The 24,672-nt window shown below is 37.6% G+C and overlaps 1 protein-coding gene across 1 annotated transcript in view; it reads left to right on the top strand.

Annotated features, from left to right (window-relative positions):
• STXBP4 (syntaxin binding protein 4) overlaps positions 1-24,672 on the top strand; it is a 96,851-nt gene that overhangs the window by 33,954 nt on the left and 38,225 nt on the right. The window contains exons 14-21 of the mRNA XM_070934825.1: positions 2,226-2,322; positions 3,793-3,887; positions 6,853-6,942; positions 11,694-11,759; positions 13,762-13,938; positions 16,123-16,239; positions 19,876-19,925; positions 21,051-21,184. Of these exons, the coding sequence (XP_070790926.1) occupies positions 2,226-2,322; positions 3,793-3,887; positions 6,853-6,942; positions 11,694-11,759; positions 13,762-13,938; positions 16,123-16,239; positions 19,876-19,925; positions 21,051-21,184 (826 nt within the window). The remainder of the gene's footprint in view (positions 1-2,225; positions 2,323-3,792; positions 3,888-6,852; positions 6,943-11,693; positions 11,760-13,761; positions 13,939-16,122; positions 16,240-19,875; positions 19,926-21,050; positions 21,185-24,672) is intronic.

Here is a 24,672-nt window from a genome sequence, read left to right as displayed (position 1 = left end):
TAAAATCATGGATTCCAGTAGTTTCAGCTATTTCCCTCACCTTTAGATTCCTGATATTTTAATATAATTGATCAGCCCTTCTTTTTTGTCTAGAATCATGTGAAATGTAGTCAGTGCCATTCTTCCTTTATGCATTTTTCAAGGAGTAAGTTGAGAGAAACATATAACAAGAATTTCTGAAAAATGCCATACTTAGTGAATGGAATGGAATGGATTTTATTGTGATCACTGATCCATTCATGAAAGAAGAAATTAAAAATAAAACTCACAAAACTACCCAATTATAAAGGTGATGTCAAAGTACAAATTATTTAACAAATAGTAAACCAATTATTAGCCACATTGAGAAGAATGAAATTACTGTACTTTTCGGAATATAAGATACACTTTCGCCCCCCTCCCCCCAAAGAGGGTGGGAATGTTGGTGCGTCTTATACACTGAATACAGCCATTTTTGCCCTCCCAAAGCCCCGTGTGTCCTGTTTTTGCGAAAACTGGGCCCATTTTTTGCAAAAACAGGGCACGCAGAGGCTTTGGGAGGACTGCAGAGTGCTCCTGGGGGCAGGGAGGGCAAAAACTTTTTTTTTCCTGCTTACCTCTTCGAAATCTTGGTGCGTCTTATACACCAGTGTGTTTTATAATCCACAAATTACAGTACGTTGGCCACGTTGATTGCAATTGGAATGAACCCAGTTAGCCTAAAAATTTCACATGGTGAGTAGTGAATCTCACTTCTCTCTCTAATAAAGGCAGTTTAGCAAAACATGGCAATGTTTCAATAACTCTTCACTGAAGAAGAATCTTTGTTCAAATGGAATATCCTGAAATTATACCTCAACTGTTGGAAGGGCATTAAATCTTGCCAGGGCTCTTCTGATTTTGGGAAATGTTATTTGGTTTAAATATTTTGCCAGCTTGAAAAAAGAGAAATAACTGCCCAGGGGCACATGTTTAGGCAGGACAAATAGATCTAATTGGCTTTCCAGATCTGTGGCACACTGTTCAAAGGCTGTTCTGTAAGCTCACATCCCATCATTAGAATTGTTTCAGGTAAGAAACCACATACTTTAATTTCTCATTTGTCCTATTCTAGGATGAGACAAAAATCAATTAAAATCAAGAGGCCAAGCTCATGATGGGATGGAAAAGTAGTACCAGTATAAGAAGAAGCATATCTAAATATGTGCCTCAGTTTTAGTCAAGTGGAGCTCTAGGTGCAAGCCCACATTAAGAACACTTAAAACACTTTAAGTTTCACCTGTGAAACTTAAAATATATACCTTAAAAATATAGATTGTATCCTCTCCAAGGGAGTAAAGAAGCTATATGGTCCCAATTAGGCTCTGGACAGAAGTTGTTTGGTTAGTGCTTTCAATATTTAGGGAAATTTCCACTTGATATTTGAAATGTTCCCATTATTCCTTATACTTCCTTTCTTGAAATATCTACAATTTGAGAAAAAAATGCTTGGTTGTCAGTAATGTAACCCCCCCCCCCCCCAGCACTTTTATCAAGATACTTTATTACAGTCCACCGTTATTTTTCAAAATTGTTCACAAGAGTAATTTATTTGCTTTTATTATACTTTCCTTTTTACCTTTTAATAATATTGACTGAAGAAAAACCTTGGATTAAAAGTGAAGGTCCGTTCACTTTTAAGACATATTATTTTGGTATATGGTATCTATTCAATGAAAATTTGTTTTTAGGATTTGTTCTCCCTTTTGTCCTTTGTTTCTTTTAGAAGTAATAATGTTGTTGAAGAGTTGTCTCAGATTGCATCAGCTGTTTTTTCAGAAATGTCCCTCTTAAATCTATGTTTATATGTGGGAAGGCAGTTAGTAAATGGCTTTTCTACATAATTTGCAAATAGGCCTTAGGCCAGTGAAGAGTATGATCTTCTCGCCATCACTGGTCTGAATTTTTCATCAGTTTCAGCCAGAGCCTGCTGAAAAGAATGAGATTACAGAACAATTTGGGTTTGATTGAATCTGAAAGCTGAACACTTTTTCTTTTAATCTGCGGATAGTGTGAGAACATTACATAGTGAAAACAGTTTCTTCACATAAAAAGGTTCACTTTCTATTTATGAAAAGTAGAGCTACCACACAGGTTTTGTTTCTAACCCAGAGCTATAAAGCAAAACCAAAGACACCTTTTAAATTAGAAAATCCGGAGCCTCCTTACTTTGTGGTTTTTGTTTTTGTTTTTGTTTTCTTGATCAGGCTTTGAAGTATCTTGGGATTCAGCCTACAAAAGAAGAGCAAGAAATCCTAAGGCAACAGCTACCAAGGGATTCTGAAGGAACAGTTTGTTTTGGAGGTAATTAAGTGAAGGGATTTTTAGGAAATTGTAAGGGAGATTTCAGAATTCTACATACAATTCTTCCTAACAGAAGTCACTAAATGTGCTTCAGAGTTGATTCAATATTTGGTCAAGCACTCCATGAAGCCCCTATGTATAGTGTGTATAATGTGAAGATTTGCATTACCATTTTAAAGGTATTTGTTACCCAGCACTTTCTTACTTACAAATTAAAACACTTGTTAGACAGCCTTATTCCAATATACTTAAGAAAAAGACTAAATATACAGAACAAATTATAAGGAGCAGGAGGGTTAGTGAGTCAAATTTGCAGATGAGGAATAAAGTTGGTTAAGAAGATCTTACTTTTCCTCATATTTTTGTTGTGAGTTTTCCATAGATATATGGGTAACCATTAAGGGAACAAAATTTAGACAGACCTGATGCAGATATTATATTTTAGGATAATGAAAATTTAAGGCCTGAATCCTGGGTTTTTCAGAATGGTGTCTTCACAAATGCATCCTGGGTTCTTCAGAGTGGTCTCTTCACATAACACATTTTCCTCATTTTTCTTATCCTGCTCATGTTCACCATGAAGCAGGAATTGAGTTCTGCTCAGAGCTTATCTTTTTTTTTTCTTTCATTGCGTAATGCAGTGTTTTACCTCAAAAACACAATGTAAATCGAATTTTTATTAAATATTAAGCAATTAATTAGGATTATGAGACTTAAGATTGCATTCTTAGCCATGGGCCCATCCCATCTTCAGAGGTAAGGCAATAGAATTCCCATTCCTGTTGGTGTTTAAATATCTGCACTGCAATAACACAATAGCAAATTTTAGAAGAGCTTCCCAACACATAAGAGCCCATGAAAACTATTTGCCTTTGAATCATTCAAATAGTCATTTTTCCTCAGGTTAACACAGTTGCCCAATAAGCATAGCTGCATATGTGTACGCACACATTCACTTAGCTTTGCATCTATACTTCCTCTGAAGGATTTGCTTCAGTTATCAGATCAATTAGAACTGACTATCAATTAGTTACCTCTTTAATAAAAATTGTAATTTATACTTACATTTGGTCTACATGACAGCAATGGTGTGGTGTTTGCTTTTCAAATATGAAAAACTAAGGCTGTGCTGCTGCACGCAATTTTAGTTTGGAAGGCAATCGCAAGACCATAGCTTTCCATTTTTATTTCATTCTAGTTTACCTAAATGAGTCTGAATGCATGAAGGGGAGAGGAGGAAGTGTCCAGGCTTTAGCACTTGCTCTCTTTTTTGCCTTCTAGTCAGTCCTGACTCTTGGTGACCATATAGAAAAGTCCCTACAGTTTTCTTGGCAAGGTTTTAGTTTGGAGTGAAACTGACATTCTGAAATACTAAATAACTAACAGATACTAGGTTGTTTAATGAAAAATATAAGTTGATTTTTCTGTGATTGACACTATAGTGTTGTTCTGACTTAAATTATATGTTAGATTTTATTCAGGTGGCAAGAGATTTATTTTCTCAGCAGCTGGATGAGACTGGTCATAGCCCTGTACATGAAATTGCTAAATTACTAGATTCACAGGTAAATAATATAATTCTTACCCCCAAACAAAAGTGGTGAAATTTTTATTTAAAATTCCTTGAAGATTTCCACCTCACTGTGGTCTTTCAAAAGGATGACTAGAAAGGATATTAAGGAGCTCTCATAACAAAGTGCAAATTACTTTCAATGCTGTTATATAATCATGGTTTTCCACACATTGTAGCTAATTATTGTGCACAATGTACATTTGTTTAAAATAGTCTTCCCAACTTCACTTGAGGGCAGTAGGTGGAGAAAGCTTATATCAAATAATTGTGGATGACAAATTAGGCATTAATAGCAGCAGGGTTCTGATGCCCTGGAGTTACAATATCTTCTAGGTGGCTGGCTGCCCACAGGCAAATTAAAAACTTTTTCTTTAAAAGATCCAGCAATTATTGAAAGCTAACCATTGGATTATAATCTTCACTTGCTTTCCTACTACTGTCTTTCGTGAGTTATTTGTCTTGTTGCCATTTTAATTATAGCTTGTGAGAGTTTAACTAGACCAGTTGTGTGCATATTTATTTATCTTCCCTTGGGGCTCCGGTTGGCCCCTGACCTTCGCACCGTCCACCGTGAATTGAAAACCTGGCTATTTACAGTTGCAAGAAAAAGTATGTGAACCCCTTGGGATTACGTGGAGTTTTGTATGAATTGGTCACAAAATGTGCTCTGAACTTCATCTAAGTCACAACAATAGAAAAACACAGTCTGCTTAAAATAATACTACACAAACATTAGATGTTGCCATGGTTTAATTGAACATAACATGTAAACATTCACAGTGCAGGGAGGAAAAAGTATGTGAACCTTTGGACTTAATAACTGGTTGACCCTCCTTTGGCAGCAATAACCTCAACCAAACGTTTCCTGTAGTTGCAGATCAGACCTGCACAACGATCTGGAGTAATTTTGGACCACTCCTCTTCACAAAACTGTTTCAGTGTAGCCATATTCTTGGGATGTCTGGTGTGAATCGCTCTCTTAAGGTCATGCCACAGCATTTCAATCGGGTTGAGGTCAGGACTCTGACTGGGCCACTCCAGAAGGCGTATTCTGTGCTGTTGAAGCCATTTTTTTGTTGAATTACTTGTATGCTTTGGGTCATTGTCCTGTTGCATCACCCATCCTCTGCGGAGCTTCAGTTGGCAGACAGATGGTCGTACGTTTTCCTGCAAAATGTCTTGATAAACTCTGGAATTCATTTTCCCATCAATGACAACAATCCGTCCAGGCCCTGAGGCAGCAAAGCAGCCCCAAACCATGATGCTCCCTCCGCCATGTTTTACAGTGGGGATGAGGTTTTGATGTTGATGTGCTGTGCCTTTTTTTCTCCACACATAATGTTGTGTGTTCTTCCCAAACAACTCAATTTTGGTTTCATCTGTCCACAGTATATTTTGCCAGTAGTGCTGTGGAACATCCAGGTGCTCTTTTGCAAACTTCAAACATGCTGCAATATTTTTTTTGGACAGCAATGGCTTCCTCCATGGTGTCCTCCCATGTACTCCATTCTTGTTTAATGTTTTCCTTATTGTAGATGTGTCAACAAAAATGTTAGCATGTGCCAGAGATTTCTGTAGGTCTTTAGCTGGCACTCTAGGATTCTTCTTTACTTCATGAAGCATTCTGCGCTGTGCTCTTGCAGTCATTTTTACAGGACGACCACGCCTAGGGAGAGTAGCAACAGTGCTAAACTTTCTCCATTTGTAGACAGTCTGTCTTAGTGTGGATAAGGCTTTTGGAGATAATTTTGTAACCCTTTCCAGCTTCATGCAAGTCAACAATTCTTGATCGTAGGTCTTCTGAGAGCTCTTTTCTGCGAGGCATGGTTCACATCAGACAGTGCTTCTTGAAACCAGTAAACCCAAAACAGGTGTGTGTTTTTAAAGGGCAGGACAGCTGTCAGCAACACATCCAATATCATCACCCTGATTGGAGTCAAGGTTGGCTCACTCCTGGCTCCAATTAGCTCTTGGAGAAGTCATTAGGCTAGGGGCTCACATACTTTTTCCTCCCTGCACTGTGAATGTTTCCATGTTATGTTCAATTAAACCATGGCAACATCTAATGTTTGTGTAGTATTATTTTAAGCAGACTGTGTTTTTCTATTGTTGTGACTTAGATGAAGTTCAGAGCACATTTTATGACCAATTCATGCAAAACTCCACGTAATCCCAAGAGGTTCACATACTTTTTCTTGCAACTGTATGTCCCCCAGCCTGGACTGATGGGGTAGTATATTTTAATTTTTTTAAAAAAAAAAATTAAACTTTTTATATTTTTTGTGTATATTTGTTGATTTTAATAGTTGTTGGTCGACTGAGCCGCCCTGAGTCCTTGGAGATAGGGCGGCATACAAATTTAATAAATAAATAAATAAATAAATAAATAAATAAATAAATAAATAAATAAATAAATAAATAAATAAATCTGTAGTAAATAAATAAAGCTTGCTTTCACAAATGTAAAAAGCATTGCAAGTTAAACTACTGCAGGTAGTCCTCAACTTATGATCACAATGGAGCCCAGAATTTCTGTTATAAGTTGTTGCGGTTGTAAGTTGAAGCACCATGTGACTGGACCTGATTTTACAGCCATTTTTATGACAGTCATAAAACAAATCACCACTGTTACTAAGTGAACCATGTAGTCTTTAAGTGAATCCAGCCTATTCAATGGGCACTTTTTGCCGTCTTCTACCAGAAAATGACAAAAAAGTCACAAATCTCAGTCATGTGACTGCAAAATGCTGGTAACCAGCCATATATGTGAGCCATTTGCCAAGCGTAACTATAGTTTTGTATCTTTTTATAGCAGAAAGAAGGTTTTATTTGGTGGGCTGAATTAGAAAGCTTAAAGTATTAGGTTAAATAACAGACATGTAATTATTTTTCTGTTATTTGTATCCATGTATTCCCTCAATGTCTGCTTCTGATTTTTTTTTTTTTTCTGCATACAGCTTGTATCTTGTGATCATTTGGAAAGACATGAAATAGAACAATTTAGGAAAGAGAAAAATGAAGCTTTGAAAGAACTATGTCAACTGAAGGTGACATTTTGCTTTAATCAATTTAAACGTCCGCACTAACCTTTGCTTATTTTAAACCTATTGCAGTACTTACCACTTAGTAAAAGGGTGAGCTAAGTGTAGAATGATTAGATAAAATTAGTATTATTTGCTTTCTTTATGCCGTAATGTTGAAACTTCTTAGCTATGATGCAGTTTAATTTTGTTCTTGCTAGTGTCTCAATGCCATTTTGGACAGGGAGAAGAAAATATGCAGCAGTGACTTGTTCTTCTATAAAATGTCGTAATATATCCATGTTACACCTGCTCCATGAGCTGTATTGGTTGTCAATTAGCTTTTGAGTACAATGCTTACAATTTATAATCCTTTGTGACATAGGGCCTGGTTATCTGTGGGACTGCCTAGCTCTGATATTTTCTACCCATCCTGTATGATCGGTGGGCATGCTCCAGGTTCCATCAATCATACAGAGTCATCCGATGACACCAGGAAATGGCATTTTTCTCTCATGGTGCCTTCATCCTTCCAGATACTCATATAGCCCCAATCCCACCTATCATTAAAAAAACATCTCTGAAAATCTGTTTACCCAAGCCTTGGGTTAAGGTAGATGACGAACCCCTTTTAAGATGCTAGGAGATATATATATATATATATCCCCTAGCATCTTAAAAGGGGTTCGTCATTCACCCTATACCAGTAATTATTTCTAGTTGCTTTTTAATTTATATATTAATATTTTTTAATCCATTCCCATTAATCCATTGGATTTTTGGTATATTGCCCTCAAAAAACCTTGGGGTGTGGGGGGGGATGGAAGTTGAATGAAAACACAACTTATTTTTAAAATATCTTCCCTTTTAATTAGGTAGAGGTAAAGTGGCTTGCACATTAAACATAACCCTTGGAGACTACTTGGGAACATCTATGCAGTTTTTTTAGCAACAATATGGTGTGCTTTGCTATTACCTTCTGCAATATTTTTTCGAGTTCCCAATCTAGTCTGTAAGAATTCCCTGGTGGCTTCTCTTCTACCAACCAGACCCAACTCGGCTTACCTTCACAGCTCAGCCAAGGTCAGCCAAGTGCAACTACATACTGAGGAAGTTCATTTGGGAACCCTTTTGTTTTATTGTATTGTGTGCGTTGGTTTGTTTAACTGATATTGCAACAACTTCCATTGTTGTTGCTGTTCTTAAGAGCTCTGAACTTCCTAAATGATGGCCTGCTGAGCCCTGCTCAGTAGATTGACTCAATATAGCTTGCAACATAGACATACTCATTTAACTTTCATTCAGAAACAAAACATATATATATATTTATGAATCAAATGAATTGTTTCTTAACAAATCCTGCTACAACGTAGTGTTTCTAGATACTGTGCAGCAGCAAAATTCATCAGATGGTGACCTGTGCTATAAACTAGATTTAATGAACAACTAATTTGCCATATTAGAATGCCTTGTAACTTGATAGATGTACCATATGCCAACTTTTTATGCTCCCCTGCACCCATCTAAAGCTGCTATCTTTCTTTTATGTTTCTCACTTTTTAGTATACCTTGTTTTTCATTCAGGTGTCTATTATATCTTATAGCTTTTCATAATCTTTTTAGATATTTTTTTTATTTTTATTCCTGGTGTATCCTTTATGCTTTTTTAATGACTGTACTCCACCTTTCCTATGCTGACCTATGACCATAATAAAGCTTCTAGTCTTTTTTTTTTTCATGTTTTATTTATTTCATTTATAATACTTTTCATTTCCATTGAACAGTGCGTGAACTAGGTACAATTCTTTAAAAATTCATAGTTCGCATATTTGTTGTTGTATTCATTACAACGACATTAATAATATAACTTTATCTTAAACATGTGCTGGGCTTTAAACCTTTTTAAAAGTGTTGCTTAGTGATTTTTAAAGGCTGTACTGGCAGACGGTTTCTGGCGTCACAATTTTTGTTTCATTAGTTCTCTACTAAGTTCATGAAACAATCAATGTTCCTGTGCGATTGCCTGCACTAAGAGTTAATTTGTTAAGTAATTAAAAAAAACATTTGTTCGATTATGTCCTTGGATATGTCCCCAGGAGAAAATTCTCTGCAGACTTCCACAATATGTCTTCAATGCTGGCAACATGTAATTGCTATTACTACCTATTCCAGTGATGTATTGTTGGACCATGTGCATGCTTTAATTTGTAACTGCACTGCTTTAATTTTGATTATTTTTAACTATGGGCCTCACTGAACTTATTTATGTAAAGCTTTGATTAAGTGGAATTAAGAGGGATTGTTGAACCAACTGAATTAAATGTGATGAAAGTAAATAGAAGTCAGAAAGCACAGAATCCCATATGGGGAGGTCCCCTGAGATTGTTTCTGTAAAGATGGGAAATTTCTTGCCCCCAGCCTCCCTGATTGAGGTGGCACACAGTGATGTCAAGCTGTCAATTTAATGCTTTCAGATGCCATTAGGAAGGAAATGTCAATAAAAATAACAAGCCTGCTCCATTTTTTTTCACAGAACCCAAATATCTTCCCTCATATTTAGCGTTGCAAGATACCTATTTGTGCTGTTTGTTTCATTGAACAATTGCACATCCATAATTTTTAAATAAGCACAAACAGCTGCAGGGGGCATTTTCAGAATGAAGGGGGGGAAAGAGATTGTACACACAGGTAGTCCTCCATTTACAACACAATTGAGCCCAAAGTTCATTTTGCTAAGCAAGACAGTTGTTAAGTGTGTTTTGTCCCATTTTACAATCCTTGCCACAATAGTTCAGTGAATCACTGCAGTTGTTAAGTTAATAACATGGTTGTTAACTGAATCTGGCTTTCCCATTGACTTTAATTGTCAGGAGGTCGCAAAAGGGGATCACATGACCCTGGGACACTGCAACTGTCATAAATATGAGTCAGTTGCCAAGCGTCTGACTTTTGATCACATGACCACGGGGGTGCTGCAACAGTTGTAATTGTGAAAAAATGGTCATAAGTCAGTGCCGTGAAACAGTCATTAAATGAGCTGTTGTAAGTTGAGAACTACCTTTAATAGCGGATCCCCAACATTGTGAAAAAGAACAAACCAGCCAATCTGATGAATGACTTTCTCCTCCTAAAAAGCTGAGGCATTTCTAATCTGCTCTTCTGACTGCTACAGGTTACTCTTCATTGCTTTAGAAAGCCTTCAAAGAAAAATAACTGATTTTGATTAGCAGTCAGGAGAGCTTGGCACCCCCTATATATAGTTGTCCTTGTAGAACAAAAGGAGCCAAAATGCTGTTTCTGTATATTTGGGTATTATGTCTGGCATGCTCATATTGTGAGTAAGCAGAATTTGAAATATCTCAATAGAATGAATGGGGGGGGGGGAGAAGAAAAATAATTGAAAAAAACATGAGCTTAATTGAATCTTTGTATTTCTAAGAAAAAAAATCTTGGTTCCTGAAGCAACAGGAAATTTTCCTTAGACATGTTCAGAATTTTAATTTTGTCACCATTATATGATCCTGGATAAGAGGAATACCGAGTTGTAGCCCTTGTTTTTATTTTTTTTTACCAACAGTCACTGGTGGAACTGTACTGTTAATAAAGTTAGATTGAGTAGAGTGGAAGGAAAAGTAACTGGTCCTTCTCTCAAGTAAGGAAAGGAGGAACCTGTGCACCGTTTCCTTGATAGTAGTATAGGTGGTTCCTACTTATGTCCCTGACAGAAGCAGGTTCTGGCAGGTGGTCGATGAATGATATAAGTGGATAATGGATTTTTTTTTTCATTTGGTTTATGGTGGGTAGACTCAGGGAATTGATGAGTATTAATCAGAAGCAGCCCCCTGGCCTGGTGGGATAATTAGAACTGGATGGTATATATGATATTGGATAGGAGGGGTTTCTAGGGATTTGGGAAGATAGGACTGATGTGACTAGGAGGCAGATGGAAACACTCATTGTCACAGAAAGAGCAAAATAGAGCAGGTGCTTTTTTTTCTATTTTTCAAGAGGTAACTGGACTTTTTCCTTGAAGACGTTTCGCTTCTCATTCAAGAAGCTTCTTCAGCTCTGACTGGATGGTGGGGAATGGAAAGATTTATACTCCTTCCAGACAGCTGGTCATTTGCATTCTTTTAGCGGGGGTTGTTAAGGTCACCTGAGGTTTATCTGTGTCATCAGGGTCACCTGAGTGATGCAAATGGGTGTGGAGCCTTCTTAGAACTGTTGACATAAGGACATAGATGATGTCGTATCCCTCCCCCTCTGTTGAGAGAGGACTGTTCAATTTTGACATAGATGGCCTCTTTGACCCCTCTTTCAAACCAGCGATCCTCTCTGTCCAAAATATGGACTTTGTTGTCTTCAAAAGAGTGCCCTGTGTCTTTTAAATACAGATGGACTGCTGAATTTAATCCTGATGTGTTTGTTCTGAAGAAGCTTCTTGGATGAGAAGTGAAACATCTTCAAAGAAAAACCAGAAAGTCCAGTTGCTTCTTGTAAAAGAAAAAAAAAGCACCTTTGGGACAACCATGACCTGGATGACTGAGAATCTCCATAGACAAGACAGAGCAGGAAACAGGGGCAGGACCATACTTTGAGAAGAGAGTTTCAGATTCCTGGAAGCTTTGGTCTGTTTTCTAGAAAGCTAAAATCATTTATTAGTAGTTGTTTTAACCAGCCAGATTTTCTTATATCAAAATGTCATTGAATGATGGGAGGTGGTGGGGGAAAAAAATATCTAAATTTAACTGCTTATCTTTTCTCTGTGTATGTTTTAGGAAGAATTGGCAAAGTCAGAATGTGTGAGAAAACAACTAGCTGAAGAGCTGCAGATTACCAAACAAGTGGGTAGAATATCTGTAAAATTAAATTAAGCCATTCAATCTGTTTTTTGCCCCCACTGAGAACTATTCCTTGTTTCTGAGATATCCGTTTTCCATATTTCATAACTTGATTATGTAGTTTATAATATACAGATAGTCCTCAAGTAACGACAGGTCACTTAAGGACCATTCAAAGTTACAACAAATCCTGGAAAAGCTACCTACAGCATGGATTCAAAGTTCTAACGTCTGCCTCTGTGCCCGCCCCAATGGTCATGTGACTGTATTTGGGTGATTGGCAACTGTCCTGCATTTACAGCATGTCACAGTCACATCACTGCGATTTACGACATTTTTGCAAAATATCCCATAGCAAACAAGGGGTTCACTTAACAACCATGGCATTTAATTAACAATTGTTGCGTTCATTTAACAACTGTAGTGTTCACTTAACAACCTCCATGTTGTTGGTCACATGATGACCTGCTTTACGACTGTCACAATTTACGATCAAAATTATGGGCTCAGTTATGGTCGTAAGTCAAGAACTACCTTATAAGTATCATCATCATCATCATCATTTTAGCCATTATCTATCAACTACAGGATGAAGGCCTCTTCCACATGTTTCCAACCAATATGGTCCTGAGCTTTGTTTTGCCATTTGGGCCTGTAATACTTGCTGAACATATAGTTATAAGTATATTGCTTAATAAAACTAAAGTCTCCCTTTTTACCCACAGAAAGAGTTTGTAAGTTATTAGTTTCTATCCATACCCAAACAATGAAGGTGAAGTAAATAATTATGAGATGGCTTTCCCCAGAAAAGCACATTTGACTTGAATTCTGTTGTCTTTTCAGGGCCAGCCGAATCTTTTTTTTTTCTTTCTTGCCAATCCTTGAATTGTTAGTTTTGTGTGGCAAAATGTTCTGCTAATTATTTTTATCTCTTCTGTTTTAATTTCTTCTATGTAATGTTATCGTTATTTAAGTTAGTAATTATTTAGTAGTTTGTTGACTTTAAATCTTTAAATTCCTTACCTTCCTCGTTTTCAGAATTTTGTCAGCTTCTCACAACCCATCAGATTATATTAAGTGTATTAAGAATTTTGTTCATGCAAAGTTGGCAATGTGATTTTAATGAAGTTACTGCCAAATAAAATAATAATTTGCCATTTTTCCTGATGCCTCATTTTGTCTAGTAGTTCTTATTTATTTATTTATTATTTAAATAAATATGCTGTGGTTGGAATGCAGTATTGCGGGCTAACCCTGCCCACAACCAGGAGTTCGATCCTGACCAGCTCAAGGTTAACTCAGCCTTCCATCCTTCTGAGGTCGGTAAAACGAGGACCCAGATTGTTGGGGGCAATAGGCTGACTCTGTAAACTGCTTAGAGAGGGTTGTAAAGCACTGTGAAGCAGTATATAAGCCTAAATGCTATTGCTAAATGTAAATGGCCATCTACTCAATACATAATTCTGGGTACTAGCAGTCCATTAAAATAGCTAATAATAAACAAAGATAATTTAAAAACAGCACATTGTAGCAGGGTGATACAAAACACATAAAATCACAGCGCCAAGACAATCTCACCAAATAACTTGGCCCAATGCTCAGGAGAGAAATCAAGTCTTCCATGCCTTGAAATAAAAAGGCCAACACAGCGAGGCCCACCTGAATCTCCAGGAAAGGTTCCACAGGGAGCACCACAACACAGAAGGCGTGGCACTGTTTAATAGAGAGGATGCAAAGCCTGTCCACCCTAGAAGAAGGGCAAGCAGAAAAAAGAGAGTGGGAGTTGGCTTTGGGAATTCTCAGGCCTTTTAATTTTTTTTCTTGGAGCCACTCTTTCTGCAACTGTTAACAACCCATGTATTTGCAACGCTTTGGGTCTGTTTTTCCGAGCTGTTTCTAAAGGAAGAAAGATGTATTCAAAGTAACTTTACACAGTCAAAACAAAATGAAAGTATCGACTTAGCTTGAATGGTACATTTTAAAAATAGAATTTGATTCCCTGTAGGAAGCCAAGGCATCTGTGGAGGAGGCGAGAACCTTGCGAAGCAGAATCCATCTCGCAGAAGCGGCTCAAAAGCAGGCTCGTGGAATGGAACTGGACTATGAGGAAGTAATCAGTTTGCTGGAGGTAGAAATCACCAGGCTGAAGGCTCAGCTTGCTGATCACGGTGGCCAAAATAAAGTAAGCACCTCAGGAGTCTCTAGTAGAGTTGCCATGGTTTCCTTGCTGTTGTCAAGTATCCTGTTTTTCATTTTTCTTCCATTTGTTCTCCTAAAATAGGTCACTGTTTGTCTTGTGCGATTCAAGAGCTGGAATTAACGTGTTGTGAAGGGAAGAGGGGCACAAAAGCTATGAACTTTTTTTCTTGAGAGAACTGTTTTGAGTGGCGAAATATGAGCTTTGGCTTCATTTGGGTTGCTTGCCAGTATGGCATAGCTCAAGCAAACATATGAGATATGAAGCATATTGCATATGTATTTGATCTATATTTTAACCATACAATGGATAAAACAGCTTTATTTTTATCCGGAAACTAAAATTACAGTCCTATAAACATTTAATTCAGTCTGAGTTCCAGTTAGCTAGGGGTCTGCATATTCATTTTGGTTATTTTATATAAAACATTTATAACCCGCCTAATTATGTAGAGGATTTTATGGTGGTTAATGGGGAGTAAATATTATAGAGGTTGTATAATTACTATTTCTTTTTATAAATGTTTAAAAATTAAAGCTTTATTTCAAGTGCTTTCTTTTTAATGCTGAAATTCAATTGCAGCTGTGGTAACTAGATATTCTATCTGATTGGTGCATTTTCCAGAAATGATATAAGGCTTACAGCAAAAACAATTAAGTTGATATTGCAATTAGTAGAAATAGGCTGCAACCCATAAGTTCAGTTTACTATAAATTTTATTTACTTTATAACAGAGCATAAAGAGTGAAAGATCCTTCAGTTTTCCCAAAGAACTACGGACTTTCCAGCATACAACAGACTAAAATAAAATTCATTGCCAGCTTGAGAGCTAAAAGTAATTTTCACCCTGGAAGGAAGGAATGGGATGAAACACTTAATGACCACACTGATTTGCTTAATGCCCACTGCAAATTCATTTTATGAATTGGAAATTGAACTGTAGTCTGAGGCACAAATACCTGCTATTGGGTGGATCTGAGTAACATGGAAACCTGAAATTAATTATACATGAGGAATAGTAGCAAGATTTTAGAATACATAATAAGTGAAGCCAATTTTTATACCATAGGCTACAATATATTTAAATATAAAGTTGTAATTTTGGAAGAGGGGATACTTAAAATGTTTTTAATCATCTTAGGGCTCAGGATATCCATGGCTAATATTTATATAGTTTTCAAAACAGGTTCCTGGGTTCACCTTATTACATCCTAGCTTGGCCAAGAAACAATACTTGTAGGGAGACTATATAGAGAAATTGTTACACAGTTTAAAACTGGTTCAGCTCTTTTCATTCCTCTTTCAGATTGTTAAACGAAAAACAATTGATTTGAGGGCAGAGAAGCAAAATCTGCCTTTTTCCAGCAAAGCGTGGTTCACACAGAGCAGAAGTAAATGGTTTTCCTCCACTCTTCCATAATCATTTTGTTGTCTGAACCGGAGGATCAGATGAAACAGCTAAGCGGACTGTATACCACATAGTTGACCATAGGCTACCTTCAAACACTGTCCGCACTGTGAATATCTGGCACTCAGTGTGGCTGCCTTACTCTGCTTGTAGAGGAAGCCCTATTTTTTTTCTTATCCTTGTCACTGATAGATGTACAACCCAGTTAGCTGGTATAAAGCTAGTTTGCGCCCTCCTCCCCCCTCCACCTGACGTGATGCACCAAGGTATAGAAATAAAAATAAATAAAATAAATAAATAAATAAGGATAGGCGCCTAAGCGCTGAACAAAATGAAGTAGCATTCTAGGTTGCCAGGATTGCATTGTGTATCTGTTGTTTGTAGATTTCCTTGACATTGTATGCCATATGCTAAATAAGTACATGAGAAGGAATGTATTGTGTCATGTTGCTTCTCCCACAGTGAACAGTTTGTTCAGGATTACAAATGAAGGAAATTAACCAAATTTAAGGGCACTGGACTGCACCTTTAAAAAAAAAATAGATTGGTTTCTCCAGTATTTTAATCACCTTCAAGTTCACTTGACACACACCCACCTCCACTATAAAATCTTTTATTTTGCAATGTATCAGGATGCTAGATCAGATCTTGGTACAAGTAATGCCTTTTTGCTCCTTTATTGACTGAAAGTTAAAAAATCTCCCTACCTTGATATTTAGATGGTAGCATTTTTGTTTTTATTTAATTTCTTTCTTTCCTAGGAGAGTGTGCAAGATTTAAGAAAGAGAGTTACTGTGCTTGATTGTCAGTTAAGAAAATCGGAAACAGCCAAGAAGACTTTTGAGGTGGCAACTGAAAAGTTGCTAGAATTTGTTGAGGTAATGGCGAATTCATATATTGTTTTTCCTTAAAGGAACTAGAGCAGTAATGGTGAACCTTTTAGAGACCAAGTGCCCAAACTGCAACCCAAAACCCACTTATTTATTGCAAAGTGCCAACACAGCAATTTAACATGAATGCTGAGGTTTTACTACCTAAAATAATGATAAACAAGGCAGAGTTCAGCTAATTGTTCTACAAAAAACGTGATAAATGCACTTTTATGCCTCTTCATTTTTTTTCCTGCTTTTGAAATATTACGTTTAACAAGAATAAAACAGAAAAACTTTTGTAATATCATTTCTTTTTCCCTCCCTCCCTCTCTCTTTCTCTCTTTCCCTCCCTCTCTCTTTCCTTCCCTCTCCATCTCTCTCTCTCTTTCCGTCCCTCTCTCTCTGCCTCTCTGTTTCTCTTTCTCTCCCTCTCTCTGCCTCTTTTGTTTCCCTTTCCCTCCCCCCTCTCTCTGCCTCTCTGTTTCTCCCTCTCTTTCCCTCCCCCCTCTACCTGTTTCTCTCTTTCCCACCCTCTCTTTCTTTCTCTCTGTTTCTCTCTCTCTCTCTCTCTCTCTCTCTCTCTCTCTCTCTCTCTCTCTCCCTCCCTCCCTCCCCCCCAGGGGGGAAGGAACCCCTGAACTGGTGCTGGGTGGTGGGAATCTGACGTCCGTAGGCCAATGAGCCCAGGAGCAGTGCGCTGAAGGTCAGCTGGCCGATGGGGAGGTGGGGCATCCTAACACAGGCAGCTCTGCAGGAAAAGCAACTGACCAGATGTCAGTTGCTTTTTTTTTCAAGCCAAGACGACGCAGGATCGCATTGTGGCTCCACGTCGTAATGGGCTCCAGGAGGAGGACAGAACCCCGTCTCCTCATTGTGAAGCGCGCAACTGAAAAATTCACTCAATCAATTCCAACTTCGTGAGATCTTTTTCTTTCGCGAGAAGTTGGAATTGATTGAGTGAAATTTTTAGTCTCACAAGCTTTTGTTTCCCTGCAAACAACAGTGGGAAACGCGACAGAGAAACGCGATGGAGCTGGGCTGGGGCAACGGTGCGCGTGCCCACAGAGAGGGCTCTGTTTGCCACTTCTGCCACACGTGCCATAGGTTCGCCACCATGGGTCTAGAGTATGTTGATTGTTTAGCTGTTACAAAGATGTGTTATTAAAAGTTATTTAATTGCACTATTAATGGGTTGAAAACTTATTCTTCTTTTCAGTAAAAAAAACAAACTAAAAATTCAGAAAGTAGAACTACAACATTTCTGAGAAACTAAGTCCCTTTGTGAACAGACAAGTCTCTGTTCAGGAGTTTGACGCTCTGCAAGGATTACAAGTATTTTATATAATTTGGCTATTGCTGCAAATATAGGGTTTGTAATTCAACAATCACAGAATTGCAAAACTAGATTTTTCACATTAGACATTTCTAGATTGTCTCAGAAACTCAAACAAGACTTCATTGAATGTTTTTCTGATTATTAACACAATGTAATAAGAAATGTCTTTGCTTTGACTTTTACTTTATTATTGTTAGTTTTTCACTTGTTTAGTAGTACAATCTGTGATGCCAACTCTAAAGGGATGTGGCTATTTATTTATTTATTTATTAAATTTCTATACCGCCCTTCTCCAAATAGGACTCAGGGCGGTGCACAGCCAAGATAAAAAACAAAGCATACAAAATTTAAGAACAATATTAAAATAATTAAATGTTTTGGCCGAAATTAAGATAACCCAATTTAAAATCAATTTAAAATTTAACTCAGGCCAGCCCAGCTTGTTGAAATAAATAGGTTTTCAGGGCCCGACGAAAAATCCGGAGGTCTGTTATTATACGTAACTCTGGGGGAAGGTTGTTCCAGAGGGTGGGCGCCGCCACAGAGAAGGCTCTCCCCCTGGGGGTCGCCAGCCGACATTGTCTGGCGGACGGCACCCTGAGGAGGCCCACTCTGTGCGAGCGTACTGGCCGGTGGGAGGCTATTGGTGGCAGAAGGCGGTCTCGTAAGTACCCTGGCCCTAAGCCATGGAGCGCTTTAAAGGTGGTCACCAACACCTTGAAGCGCACCCGGAAGACCACTGGGAGCCAGTGCAGCTCGCGCAGGAGAGGTGTCACATGGGAGCGCCTCGTCGCCCCCATAATCCCCCGCGCGGCCGCGTTCTGGACCAGCTGGAGCCTCCGGGTGCACCCCAGGGGGAGCCCCATGTAGAGAGCGTTGCAGTAGTCCAGGCGGGAAATGACTAGTGCCTGAGTGACTGTGCGTAGAGAGTCCCGATCTAGAAAGGGGCGCAGCTGGCGTATCAGGCGAACCTGATAAAAAGCCCCCCTGGCCACGGCCGTCAAATGATCTTCTAAAGACAGCCGTGCGTCCAGGAGGACGCCCAAGTTGCGAGCCCTCTCCGTGGGGGCGAGTGATTCGCCCCCAATAGCCAGCGATGGCGTCAGCTGGCTATATCGGGACGCTGGAGGCCACAGCCACTCGGTCTTGGAGGGGTTGAGTCGGAGCCTCAACTCCGACTAATGCTGTTGGGTTCCCTTTGTTATCTGCCTTCTGTATTAATGGTTGCTTTTCTAGCAGATCACCAGGGAAGGAAGAAGAATCCCTGACATCAGATGCATTTTTTTCCTTCGATCCCTTAAGAAATCTCCAAAGACCATTAATTTGGTTAATCTCCAAATTTGCCATCTCCAGTATCCCCTCTCTAGTTCTTCCATTATTATGTCATATAGTTTCACATCGATATAGAAGCTTGGGACAATCTATTTGGTCAAATCATATGAGGGAGGTCTTGTTTCTTCTCTTTTTGATTGCGTCTCTTAGATACTGCCTTAGAAAGGTATTCATTGGATATGATTTGGATAACATATGGGGATAATTTTCATTAAACCTCTCCCCTGCTTTTATTCCCATAATTTGAACAGTGGATTAGAGATATTTCAAAGCATTCTTCTAATAATAGCAATAAAACTTAGACGTATATACCAGTTCATAGTGTTTCATAGCCTTCTCTAAGCAGTTTACAGAGTCAACATATTGCCCCCAACAATCTGGGCCTCGGAAGGATGGAAGGCTGAGTCAGGTCAGGATCAAACTCATGGCAATGAGCAGTAAGTTAGCTTGCAATACTGCATTCTAACCACTGTGCCACCATCATTCTAGGTGCCATGAGGTAGGACAAAACAGAAGTTGGCAGAAGCAGTTTGAGAGAGGGGTGATCTTGTCCATATCTCACAAAGCTAAACCTGTCTCCAACTTTAGCTCTTATGTACACTTTTGTTAGGATTGTTGGCAGATTACAGCATGACAACTGCAGATTGTATGCTGATTTGCTTGCCTATCCTGATACAAGAGCAGGAAATTCATAGGCATCTGAAAGATAAGACTCTTAATTGCTGCAGTGAAGGCAACTGAAAGAATCAAGAACCATTAAGAAGAGTATTAACTGCTGTTGATTTCAGAAGGGTGTGAATTGTTACCAATTAAGCTAACATACCTTATGAAACAGGTACATATAGCTGTGTGATTTCAAAATGCAGACTTGGAGGACTAATGATTATATAACCAGTGAAAGATAAAGTCAAGCTATTTTTCTTTTGGAAATTGTTACTTTATTTATTTTTCTTATTTTTACCATTTGCCTGTAGACTATACCTGAAATGTTATTGCATGGCAGTAGTCCTCCAGTCACTTTAAGGTAAGAAATATGTGCTGTTGAAATTTTCTTTAATTAATACTTTTAACTCTGCTAAGAGGGCAATGAATCCAAGAACCGATTCTTATACTTTGGTACTATTTGCTTACAAACCCCATACAAAACCTTTTTTGCAGATTTTTTAAAATGAGCTTTATAACATTGATATCCAGAAGATTCTATTTGATGAAACAAGTAGTCTTATTTTGATACGGATAGAGGTAATTGACTCTACAGAAATATCTGATTTGCCAAGATTAAACAACTGAGTTTGTTACACAAAGTGGACTTGAACATAGTTCTCAGTTGTACTCACCCATCAGTTGAAACTTTCGTATTCCTGTTGAAAATTGTTTACAGGGATTTTGAGAATAGAATTAGATTTTAGGATTAGAATCTATCAGAATACTAAATACAATCCACCTTCCCTTAAGCTTTCAGAGCAGAGTTGTGGATATAACATTATGTCATATTTCCATCTATAAAATTATACATAATTTCTACCTAATTAATAATCTTTCTCATGTATTGACGTAGATCACTGCCATGTTGATTTCTAGCTCTCAATGTTCTGTTGCAATCTACTGCTATCATTTGTTTAACATTCAATCTTTTATTTTGGCCAACAGTAAATATAATTCTGGTTTAATCATAATACTATGTTAATCCACAGTATCCTTTGTATCATTTTATTAATTTGCACCCAAATTCCTTTGCTTTTTCACAAGTCCACCATGAATGGTGAATGGTACAAAGTCCCCTCTTCGTCTTCACACTTCCAACGCTTACTTGATATTCTCTTATACATTTTAGACTGTAAATCAGGTTACATACCATTGGTACATTATTTTTAAATTTTTTCTTTTAATTTATGACAAAATGTAAATTTTAACACCAGTTTCTCACATTTTCTGCCACATATCCATATTTATAATGTAGCCAAAGTTTGCAGCCTACTTCACCATGCAGTGTTTAACCTCTTTGTCCTCTGTTTCAAAAAATGGTATTAATTTATATTGAGAAATATTTCAGCTCAGAGGTCAGAGGTTGGGGACCTCTGACCTAAACAAAAATATTGCAACAATGTAAAGAAAACACTTAGTTCTTTTTTCTGATCATTTTATCCAGTGACAGGAAAGCCACAATCTCTTCAAAAATGCTCCTTGCACATCTGGGACGGAATGGCCACACTCTTGCGGCATCTCTTGCAACAGAAGCCAAAGAACTTGCTAGATCTGTCCGGGCTATTCTAGAAGCAGATTGTGAGTTTTATCAGATTGTTCTTCTTTTTCTAACCTCTATTTTCTCTTCGTTTTCCTTTCTTTTCTACCCCACCCCCCTTTTCTTGTACTTTTTAAAATGTCCCTAAAAAAGAATATTTGCCATATTTTGGATTGTGACATGAATTCATTATGTGGTTTGTCAAAAGAAAAGAAAATAACCATCCGTGAAATGTTCAAATGGTGACAGGTGTAATAATTTAGATCAACCGTATAATATGTACTTGGGAATTTGGAACTACATAATTGAGAAAAATGCTTCGTGTATGCATTCTCAGTCTATAATTGTACCTATTCTTGTTTAACTGCAAACACGCAAAGCAAAAACTAAAAAGAGCAAATTGTGATTCAAATAGATGAAGCTTTCAAATTACATGCTAATTATCCCAAATGTTGTTTCTGCTGGTAGGATAATGTACATAGGACATAGTCACATCTTCATAGTAAGCAGAACTTTTTTTAAAAAAGAGTTATACTTAAATGTACTGTATGGATGGTATTTATAACAAGGCCATTCTAAAAGTTACTGAGGGATCATCTGCTATTTCTTCAAGAAGACACATGACCTCATTGGGTAAATCTTATTAGGGAAACTGCTTCTGAATTTATATACAGATAGTTCTTGGAGCCTGCGCATTACCATCATAAGTCGGGATAGTCATAAAGCAGAACCAAACCGATTTTACAACCTTTTTTGCTATCGTAAAGCAAACGTTGCATTTGTTAAGCAAACCAATTGTTCACTATGGGCTGGTTTTGCCAGAAACTGGAAGTAAATGCTGTTTTTGGCAAAAACATTGTAAAACGTTGTCACATGACTGGGATAATGCTAACAGCCGTAAATGTGGGGCATTGCCAAGCACCCAAAATGCAGTCACATGACTGAATGTGGAGCCCAGTTATTGGAACTTCAGAACTGGGTTGTAAGTATCCTAAGGGCAGTCTGTCATAACTTCTAACAGTAATTAAGCAAATGGTTGTAAATTGAGGACTACCCATAAATTGGTGTTATTCACTTAGTTACAGAGTGAGTTGGAACCAATCACCTGTAGCTGAAACAATAATCCTTCCTTTGAAGCATATTTATAGTTATTTCCCATAGTTATATAAATAAACAAATCTGTTGTGTTAATTGCAATGTTGAGTTAACTTTAATTTGTGAAAAACCAAAGGGGAGACTTTTGCCCCTGAAGCCTTTTATTATTTTAAAAAGTGTGTGTCATTGTAGCACTCTTATATATCTTCTTTAAAGATACTATCCATTTGACTCAACAAGATAATTTCACCAATTTAATCATGTCGGCTTTCTTTCTTATTCTAAAAAATATCAGAATAGTTATGGCAGCAATCCTATAAAGAAACTACCGTAGTTTAACTGTGATGAGAACTTCTTGCAAAGATCTGATCCGGTCCTATTTGTTTCCACTGTGACTACAAAAAAGTGTTCAGATTTTTTTCTTCAGGTTCAGATTAATCAGTTGCTCTTGCTTTCTGTGAAGCAACAGATTTGGGTTAAATTTAAATGTGATATGCTAACTTACAACTATGAGCTATGTGTTGAATCAAACTATGGTTAAGGATTCAAATGACACTATATTTTGACATATTAAAATTGGAAATAACAACTTCCAAGACCTTTACTATACAGGAAAGGATCTTGTAATAACATAGATTTACTGTATATCACTGAGTCCCTAACTATGGGATATTTAGTTTTTCCATTCTATAAACCAAATGCAATTAGTATTTTACTTAATGAGGAATGGCAATATATTCAGCATTAAAGAAGCAGCATGCATTTAACAATACACACTTTTCCTTGGCAACTACCTAAATATAAAACATCCTTTCTTTTGTTTTTAGTACTGTAGAAGATGTAGAAGATGCTAAATTTGCACAGGCATTTACAAGGAAGGGATTGAAGATCTGTTCTATTAGCTAAATTATTCTGGAGGAATATGCTTAATGAGTAACATCATAAATATTTCTCTATATTTTTATTTTGGAAGTCATTTATATGTTGGACATTCTTACATAGTTTGTTTAGGAATTGCTTACAATTTCAAATTGTGATAACCACAGTTTCAGAAAAAGAATAATTCATCTTTTAAATTTGTATAATCCTAACACACATACTGTCATAGTCATCCTTGATATAATAATAGCATTAATTATCTATTCACTTTCAGTCTGCAAAATGTTGTTAATGGTATTCAGATTTTAGAATCAAATAGGAAAAATAATAATTGACCTTGCTGATGAAAGGAGCATGGATTTTCTAACTCCAACAAGACCATATAATTTATTATTCAAAGTATTTATGAAGTACCGATAATGCTGCCAAAAGGTTAAACGCTTCTTTCAAATGTATATTGCAGTGTTTTGAATTAAAACTAGATCAAAGCAAGTTGCAAAACAGCTTATACTTCTATAAGAAGATGTCATAGAGAACTCACTGAAATAATAGTCAATTTAAGACAGTATCTCATATAGGTTTTTATCATGGCAGAGTGACTACAAAGTGAATGTTATGTAGGACACTGGATTTCATGGGTCTATAATGACAAGAATTTTAATTTGGGCCAAACTTTTTGGATTAACCTGAAAAGGCTATGTTTTGTACACACAGTCTAAGTGCAATTTATGTCCATTTTCCACACTTTTCCTGCTTAATAAAAATATGAAGATTGTAGGAAAGAGTAGGGCCTCAGTGTAAAAACATTTAGGACAATTAGATATAGTAGAAAACATTTTTTTCCTAATTTCCAAAGATGCTACAAATGTAGATAGAAGGGATATAAAAACTCTTACAATATGAATTTTTCATGAGTTCCAGCATCTATGTTCATAATCAGATACATAAGGTAATGTCTAGAGCAGTGATGGCTAACCTTTTCTGGACCAAGTGCCCAAAGTGCCGGCTCAGGCCCCAACCCCCAAAATGCAATGCGTGCGCGGCCCCATGCATGCATGCATGCCCCCCATGCAGCCCGGTGCATGCACACACGCCCACCGCACACGCTCCACCCCTGTACATGCACGGCAGAGATCTGGAGACCAGCTGGCTGGCAGGAGGCATGTGCGCATGTGCAGTGGAGCTGAACTGGGGCAATGGCTCGTGTGCCATCAGAGAGGACGCTGTGTGCCATCTCTGGCATACATGCCATAGGTTCACCAACACGGGTCTAGAGGCTAGGACAGAGGGAACTAAAACAATCAAGATTTCCAACAACTTTTTATACTTGTTCTACATGTTTATGGCAGTATCCAGGGAATAAGAATTCTAAATGATCCAATTCTTTTATTCCTCCTGTTACCACATCCTAATAAGTAAGATGAAAATCATTATGGAGAAAGCTTAGATTGGTTTGTATGCTAGCCTGTCAAATGGAAGCAACCTGAGTCAGTTGTAAATAGTGAAAGCCAGTAACTTTCTTGCTTACTCCCTATTTTATAAGAATCTCACCAGA

Source organism: Pituophis catenifer, unplaced genomic scaffold (assembly GCF_029215685.1).
Source record: "Pituophis catenifer annectens isolate HBS135680 unplaced genomic scaffold, rPitCat1.0.hap2 SCAF_2, whole genome shotgun sequence".
NCBI classification, from domain to species: domain Eukaryota; kingdom Metazoa; phylum Chordata; class Lepidosauria; order Squamata; family Colubridae; genus Pituophis; species Pituophis catenifer.
This window is presented reverse-complemented; position numbering and strand designations above follow the sequence as displayed.